Source organism: Coloeus monedula (genome assembly GCF_965178545.1).
Source record: "Coloeus monedula genome assembly, chromosome: 4".
Taxonomy (NCBI): Eukaryota; Metazoa; Chordata; class Aves; order Passeriformes; family Corvidae; genus Coloeus; species Coloeus monedula.
The window spans coordinates 32,880,101-32,889,348 of NC_138784.1; the positions used below are offsets into that span (position 1 = coordinate 32,880,101).

The window sequence follows — 9,248 nt, forward strand, 5'->3', positions numbered from 1 at the left end:
GTGTCTCCATATTCTCTCTACACACTTTGTGAAGATTTAGCAGAAATTCAAACCACTTTTATATTGCACTGCTTTTTGTTTACAAGAATCATAGATGCAATTTTCATGGTGAAACCTCTTAAGTGGCTCCCAACTGGACACACAACTATTTTAAACTTCACACAGGGGTGCCTCTGCCTCTCTCCATCTCCCATGGGTGGACTCCAGCTGACAAGCACCCTTGTCACTAGCTCTGCTGCAGGAGGTCCAAGTCTTAAACATTTCAAGTTTTAGGTGCTTAAAGTGACACTAATAATGAAATTTTTTATGACTTTTGTCCTATAACTAGTACATCTGCTTAAAACTAGAACTTTTACTTTTAGCTATAGATGTAAATTAATTTAATCTGATTTAAACTATTAAAATAATCTACTTAGTATGCATGAAGGAAACAGTTTTATACATGCTTTGTAAGAAATCCCTAATAATCTTTAAAAGGTGTTGAAGGGCCTGGAGTTCTAGCAGAGTGAAACACTTAAGCACTTATTTTATTTTCAAGCACATAAGCAATGCAAAAAATACTGATGGAAAGGATGCATTTTTTCCTAAACAAGAAACACGGCAGTACAAACATATACTCATGAAAAAAATTTATGACATATTTTACATTAGTCTTACTGAAGTCAGTGAAAGCTGCCCATGAATTTAAGGTTTGCTTTTCTTTTTTGTCTACTTTTTATCTTTTCTACTTCAAAGCTTCTTTTGAGATATTCTGAATTTAAGAAGCAAGGTTTTAAAAACTATGAAAGAGGTTGTTACAGACTTTATGGTTAAAATCAATCAGATAAAATTGAATTAAAGTAATTATGTAACTAAGTTTTAAAACTAATATAACTCATTAAAAGTATCAGGATATATTTTATATTTTCAATATTTTTCATTAGCTTTTCCCTTAAAATATGTATGTCATTGTTCTGGCTTTGAACATGGATAGTTTTTCTGATATAAAGTTGTTACTTAAGTTTGGACTAAAAAGGAAAACAAAAATCTTCCAAAATACTTAATGTGAGAAATATGTGTCTGTCTTTGGAGACCAAGTTGGCTGGAAAGCGTTTGCTTTAGATCAATGATAAAAGAAAATTGCAGGAGGCACTGGAGAGTATTATAACTTTGTAGAAATATATGTAAACAACCCTCTGAACAAAAAGGAAAAGGTAAGGTTTAATCTTTAAAGAACTGAAAAGATGTTATTAAAAAATTCTTAGCAAATGCTTTTGCTCTCTTCTTCTCCTAATCAAGAATTTTTTCTTTAAATAGCATGACAGCATCTGCATTTAATAAAAATCAAATAAAATATTTCCGTAGAAACAGATGGCACTGGTTTTAATTCTTTGTGGCCAATTCAGGTATTATGAGAATGAATTATGATGTAAGTGAGCTTTGCATGTAAAGTGTCTTCTAACAAAAATTTTGAATAAATGTACATTTTGGGTTACCTGTTTCATCTAGACCAGCTCTTATCATCTGATAGAACATAAAAAATCAAATGTGTCTCAGCTCTGTGGCTGCTTGATATTGAGGCCAGGATTTCCTTTTTTTCCTGCCTAGGTGCTGAGGTGCCTTGGCTATTTCAGGGGTTAAAAGCTGTAACCACTGATGCGTATATATGAGGCCGTATTCCTAGAACACGGCTTGTAGCCTGACTCAAGCTATTACAGTCTAACAACAGGGACCAATAGAAAGAGAAGAAGATCCAAGAAGGCTGAGGTAAGCCCAAACTCTGAAGCAATGTCAAACTAGAAGCAATAGCTAATCAGGTGTGCATGGAAATACATCTGGGAATACTAGTATGTACTTCCAGTTTTATATGCTGCTAATTCTTAGGAGGACAGGAAACAAACACAGTGCTTAGCAGCCAAAAGCGGTGAATTTACAGTGATTTCTAACTGGCTTCAGATAGCTCCAGGAACCTGACTGACAAGGTAAATTGCTTTATATTTAATTTTTAAATGCTATTAAGGTTATGAATATTTACAGAGTAAGAGGGCTGCAAATTCACTGTGTAAAATATAAATGCTATTCTTTAGAAATACTTTATTTGTCCCTTTTTTTGGAATGCTTCCAGATAGCAGTTTCTGGGGCTGGAAAAGCTATAGGATACTGCACTTGTTGCTGCTAATAACAATGTTGAAAACTATTAAATTACTAAGTATCATATGCAGCAACTTAACTGAGCTCTTAACTTTACTGATGCATTAATCCTATGGGAGAATATACTTTTTATTTAAATACTATTTTTGCCAAAACCAACCTCCTAATTTTGACCAGAAATTTCAGCTTTCAGTCGTTTGCCTCTACATTGCAAAATGTTTGTTAATCTTCTTGAGGCAGCAATCAAGATAAGAGAGTTTGTAAAGCACTGTTTTTGTGCTACACAAATATTTCCATTTGGAGTAAATTATCTGTGATGATTTTTTTCCACCATTCAGTGGTGAAAGAGGCTAAAAAAAGCCAATAATTAAGTAGGAAGAATAGTTTGAAGGTGCACTGGTGTATATGAATAATTTGGTTAGGATTTACTTTTCGTGGACATTTGTTAAGACTTATTTTTTGTGTCGTTTAGATCAGGCATTTGGTTTTGTCTGTTTGCTTTAGGGAAGGAAATTTCTAACTTTGGATATGAGAGAGTGAGGCGGGGAATGGATTAGTCAAACATATTCCCTCCAAGCTTTTTAAGAACATGCCCAACAAACAGCTGTTAAAACAGTATTTGATCTCCGACTTTTGAATGAAGACAAAAGACCCTAGAAAATCTGATCCAGATGCCATTATAATTTAAGAGAGAGCAAAAACAGAAAAGGGGCTATGATTGATTTTAAAAGGAGGAACACTGAGTACAATAGTATTTATATCATTGGTATATATGGTAATGATATCTTTTCTGAAGATTATTCATTATATAATGTAGATCAGAGGTCTTTACAGGAAAACTTAGACAAATTTAAAAGAAGCACTGATTTATTGTCTAAAAATGATCCATATTTTCATATTCTTTGAAATGACACTTGTATGAACATCAGTTAAGCTCGTAGCCAATGTGGAGTCTAAGCTGAATCAGGTAAATGTTTATCAACAGATAGCACTGAATCATTTATACCTCTTACATTACTTTTCAGTTTTTCCTTAACATGTCATGGATAATACCCTAGAGGACAGAATTTAGCTGTTTATAAAGGAAATATTATTTTATATGTAAAACTGTTTTGTTAATCTAGTATTCTGCTATGGAATTTTGTTGAGAAACAGCTAATTGTTTTTTTCCCCTTCCAAGGCAAACACAATGATTCTAAAAGTCTATACAAGCCTTTTGCTCTTATTCTTGGTCAATTCTGTGTGGACTCGAACTGTGAGACAAGTTTATGATGATCTGGGTCTTGACCATTGGTCTCACTATACTTCTGAGTGTCCACAGGAGTGCTTTTGTCCTCCTAGTTTCCCCAATGCATTATACTGTGATAACAAAGGACTAAAAGAAATACCTCCAATTCCAGCAAGAATTTGGTACCTCTATCTTCAAAACAATCAAATTGAAACACTTTCAGAGAAGCCTTTTATGAATGCCACTCATCTGAGATGGATAAATCTGAACAAGAATAAGATCACAAATGGTGGCATTGAGAGTGGTGTGCTGAGCAAGCTGAAAAGACTGCTTTACTTATTCCTTGAAGATAACGAATTGGAAGAGGTGCCTGCCCCATTACCAGTGGGTCTGGAACAGCTAAGGCTAGCTAGAAACAAAATCTCCAGAATCCCAGAAGGAGTCTTCAGCCACCTGGAAAACCTTACCATGTTAGACCTGCACCAGAACAGTTTGTTGGACAGCGCTCTTCAAAGTGACACCTTCCAAGGACTCAACAATCTTATGCAACTCAACATAGCAAAAAATTCACTCAAGAAAATGCCTTTAAGCATTCCAGCTAATACACTGCAGCTGTTTTTGGACAACAACTCCATCGAAGTTATACCAGATAACTACTTCAGTGCAATACCCAAAGTGACTTTCCTTAGGCTGAACTACAATAAATTGTCTGATGATGGTATCCCTCCAAATGGGTTTAACGTTTCATCTATTCTAGACCTACAGCTGTCTCACAATCAGCTCACTAAAATTCCACCAATCAATGCTCACCTTGAGCACCTTCACCTTGATCACAACAAAATCAAAAGTAAGTATGTATTATCAGTGTGGGAACCTTCAAAACGATATTTTAAAATGTCTATTTAACTATAAAAATACTCTTTGAAGTAAAGTGATTAAAATTATAGAATCATTGAATAATTTGGGAAGGAAGGGACCTCTAGAAGTCATTTTTTCCAACCTTCCTGCAATAAGCAGGGTCGTCTTCAACACGATGAGATTTTTCAGAGCCCTGTCCAGCCTGACCTTAAAATTTGCCAGGGATGGGCAACTGCCACCTCTCTGAGCAAAATGTTTTAGTGTTTTACTGATTTTACAGCATATTTGTCCTACTAAGATTTATGTCCTCAAAAGTTTTCCATTTTGTGTAAGTGAGATAAGGTTTTGTACCTAAGGCAACAGAAGCCTATTGGTTTTCATAGTTTCACATCTAGGACTGTTTCCAAATTCATCCAGGTGTAGTGGGGATGTGGTTAGGAACATCAAATACTCTATATAATGAAATTATATGCTCAGTAAATACTTTTTTTCATACCAAAACCCAAAATAAAACTTTTTATTTACCTCTGCACAGAAGGAAGCCAAGTTTCTGTATTTATCTTCCTTTCATGGTGATTTAATTGAATACATGGTCCCTTACCAATCTTTTGGGCCACTGTAGTTCACAAATATACTAAAAATAATGGTTTGGCTTTTGTATGAAACAACGACCTATGAAAGGAAGATACCTATTAATAATTTACATTTGTTCACTGCATCTGGCAAAATAAATGTATGAGATCATGCAAATAAAAATAAATTTTGTGTAACTGGCACATATTTAAGTGGCCTGCAAGAATTCTAACAGTTAATCAGTGTTAAAGCTTATGACAGATGTTTTTTCTGAATATATTTAATTGCCCCCTGGTTACAAAGGGATTTATTTTAATTGCTTCACTGCAAGGCCTCAGGTGCAGACTTTATTCTGTCACTTTGAGTGGACACAAAATTGAAATCACTGGAATGTAGCCTGTCCAGTTTAAGAGCAGTTTTGTGTATAGGTAGTATTTAAAGAGCTGTCCAGTTCTCTTCCTTCCCTGAATCAATTTGACAAAGCTTAAGACCATGAAAATTAACTTTCGTTGTGTGTGTAAACTCGAATCTCACGTTCCAATGACACCTGAGTACTTGTGGAACTAAATCATGATAGCTTTCCACAAGCCTTGTATTTCTTAATGCCTTTACCACTTTCCAAAAATCATTGTCAACTCAAGCAGAAAACTGACTTTAGCAAAAAATAAAAAGAAAAAAAGAATTCTTAGTAACTGAATATAAAATAGTTGCAACCTGATACCTTAAATAAAAGCCAGGTATTATATAAGGCACATTTTACCACATAGCATAATTGTTCAAGAGGTAAGGGGTAATGGTGCAGTCTTCATGAGACTTTGCTCTAATAGATGATATCTCAAAGGGCCTTTGGGATTGCAAACAAGGAATGTAATCCCATCAGGTCAGAGTAATAAGACATGACATTATTTCTGCAGATTGATTTTGTCTTCTTAAATCCAGATCAGTCATTATTTTAAGATAATCAATGAAAAAATTTGAAAGAAAAATAGCTGTAAAATCCTGGATCTGGTTTCTCCACAAAAGAGTCCTTCTGAAGGTTTACTTTTATGTGTGCAGTACAAGCCCTTTTTATAATATTAGTTTTCAGGTATTCCCTCACAACTGCAAATCACTGCTTTATTTTCTATTGGCGAGTTGTTGTTGCAAGAGTTCAGACATCAGCATTTTTATGAAAATACCATTTGTCTATGTTTTGCTGTATGTTATTTTGTAAGATTAATTCTCTGTATGAGTGCACAGCCTCATTTCTCTGGAGACAATTTATGAAGATATAAGGCCTTCTTCTGAAGCCCAGGACAGCCAATGATAGCCTCATAATTTGTCTCAGTGGAACAAGAATTTCACCTGCATTCCTTCCCTAAGGATCTAGTCCCTTCCCTAAGGATCTCAACACACAGAGGAAAAATTACTATTCTAATTTGGGAAGTAGAACCAACTTAAAACCAAAGCTAATTATGGCTCCAAGAGATTTGCACCACATTTATTCCATGGCATTTTAAAACACGCGTGCCAACATATTTACCTAGGAGCCTTATGAGGCTCCGGGGAGCTGTTAAATAGTGGAAAAGAGAATGTTAAAGTAAGCAAAGACAAGCTGTGAAATGATGATGTAGCAAGTGAGCAAGGGTAAGCAGGTGGTATTGCAGTGCTATCAAAGGACAGACGAAAGGGAGCAAACAGTAAGTTCCCCTAGAAGAATAACAGGAGATTGAGATAGATACTCTGAGATAATATTATTCCACATGTAGAGAAAGGGAGAAATCCTTGGGTCAACTACCTACATTTTGTTTCTAAATTATAAGTTTCACTGGAAAAGAAACAGGATCTCCTGCAGTTCTTCAGCAGACATACAGTATTAGCCATTTAGGAGAACCTCTTTTGCAGTTTTCCCTTATAGCAGCTCAGGGGTTTTATCTTTCAATATTTTATAGCGTAACAATTCTGTTGACAAGCAGTTGAATTAATCTTTTTCGAATAAACTATTCCAGATTTTTTAATCAAAAAAGTCGAACAGACCTCCTACTCAATTGATGGAAAAGGGTACACTATTGCATAGGGAAACTCATCCCATGTTAAGGAGATGTCAGTCCCCTTTTGGAAGCATTCATCTCTCTCTAGAGTTTATAAGCAGAGTCCAAATGGTTTACTTAGACTGACAGTTAACCTCTACATGGATCAGTTTAGGCAGGGTGAATTGTACCTGTGGAAGGAAAGACCTGTTCCTCCTGCTTAAACAAAATTCAGTAATATATCCATGAAGAGGGTTAAAAGAGAGAAAGAGAGAGGCTTTTACTCCCCTGATAGTTTGGGTAGGATTTACTGTTTATGGGAAGAGAACAATAAAACCCAAACCACTTCATACCACACATCATTAGGAAATAACTTCTTCCTAGGTGGCCTGTGGTTAGATAACTGCTGCCTCACTTCAAGGCTGGGGTAATTAACCCAGTGAAAAGGAGTGCATCGAGATAGTTTCTAGGTCAGAGAAGACAGAGATTTAGGATGCACTTGAAGCCATCTTGTCTCTATGAACAGTAGTGCTGACCAAACAAAGCAGATATTTTCTGCTACTTAGTGTTGATTCACCTAAAACTTTTAATAGCTGCTTTCATCATGAAAATTCTCAAGCTTTCTGTGTTGCAAATTCACACATAAAAATAAGTTGTGGCTTGTTTTATCCAAGAATATAAAAAACTTTGCCAATATTAATCAAATTTCACAAGATAGACAAATACATTTTGATATCACAGATATAACAAAAGTTTCAGGCCTTGGCCAACTGGATGTATTTATCTAGTTTCCATGACAAAGGTCAAGTCCACTCCCAAGATGTTGCAAACATCTGGGCAGTTTTTCAAAATGGAATTTAGGAAAAAAAATAAAAGTAAGGTATGGGAAAAAAAAAGTAAGTTATGTTGTTATTTTTACATCATAACATTTATCTGATATTGGGGGCTGTAGTCAGAAGACTTGTGCATGGTATCATTACTAAATATAAAGGGAGAAAAATTTTTTTCCTATTTCTTTGTTAGTAAAAATTGTGTTGAAAAAAATCTGTTACGTACAAATTCTCCATTCACTTTTCTTCAGTTGGTCTGGGCCCAAGGTCCTCAAGCAGTCAGACCAAACAAAAAATATAATTTGGTCAAAGGAATTTGACGTCTTTGGTAAACAAACACCACTTCAGTGTTTTCACAAGACCTTTCTGAGGCTGAAATAGGGCAGCAGCTGCCTGACTATTTAAAAACTGAAGACAAAATATAAAAAGCATTTCAACCAAGTGATGGTGCAGGAGTAACCTAGAGGAGACAATGTAAAGAACCCAAGCTATTCAACACTTACAAATATGGGTAATGATTGAAACCATAGTTTCAAATTTTATCTGTACAGAAACGAACTATGTGTGATGTATACAGAATTTTAAGAATTTGTTGGCTTTCAGATTAGAAAGAAAAATATCCCATTGCACAAGTTATATTCTTGCAATTAAGACCAACTCTACTGAATAGTGCGAGAGAACAGAAAAGTACAGATGTTAAAAGTTACAAACACTATACTAAACGTTCCTCTGATTCAATACGGTCATCGTTTTGAATGCAAGATCTTCATTAGGGAATATTATCAACCTAAAATTAATGCATTGTCATTGAAGTAAGATGTTCAAAATCCCTCAGCAGTAATATTGTCCTCCTCACTCAGAGTGTAAAGAGCTATTTCTCAATGCTTACCATGTAGTTGTCTAAATTAGTATCCTCTTTTTCCAAGGTTAATTATGCATCTAGTGGCCTTTTTTCATAATTGCAGCACAATAAACATGTGATTCACTGTTCTAAATCACCTTATATTATGATGCTTTTTTGCTCCATCAACAAAGTAGTTAAATGTAACAAAAGCAACAGTCTCACATGCAAACATCAGTGGAAGTTTACTTTATTTGTGTTCTAAGTGAATTTAACCTTCATGAATTTTTCCATAACCTAACAATGTTGATCTACATTTTCAGATGTCAATGGGACTCAAATATGCCCAGTTTCCATTGCCTTAGAAGAAGACCATGGTCATTATGGCAACATCCCTCGCCTCCGATACCTTCGTCTGGATGGAAACGAAATTCAACCTCCAATCCCGTTGGACATCATGATTTGTTTCCGACTACTTCAAGCTGTTGTCATATAAAGATATTGCAGAGTCACTCTTGTACTCTGAGAGTGATAAGATACAAGTCTTGCTGGAATGAAACTTGTTCTAAGTCATAAATCAAGAAGTAACAGCTTTATTTGACTTTAATTTTTTTCTTTGCTTGTATCTTTTCTACAACTGAAAAGGCTGTTCTTTCAGAAGAGATTTTGTATGGACCTGAAACATGTGCTTAACACCTTACCCTATAAATTCCTAATGTGAATATATTGAAAATCATCATTGTAAGGTCCCAAATATTCCAAAGAAAATTCTTGCCTAC

The 9,248-nt window shown here is 35.0% G+C and overlaps 1 protein-coding gene across 1 annotated transcript; it reads left to right on the forward strand.

Annotated features, from left to right (window-relative positions):
- Positions 1-3,319: 3,319 nt before the first annotated feature.
- On the forward strand, positions 3,320-8,965 carry KERA (keratocan; the record flags this gene model as incomplete). The annotated part of the gene is made up of 2 exons (XM_082281061.1): positions 3,320-4,205; positions 8,793-8,965. 2 exons carry the CDS (start codon positions 3,320-3,322, stop codon positions 8,963-8,965), a joined length of 1,059 nt encoding a protein of 352 aa, XP_082137187.1.
- Between the last annotated feature and the right edge of the window lie 283 nt (positions 8,966-9,248).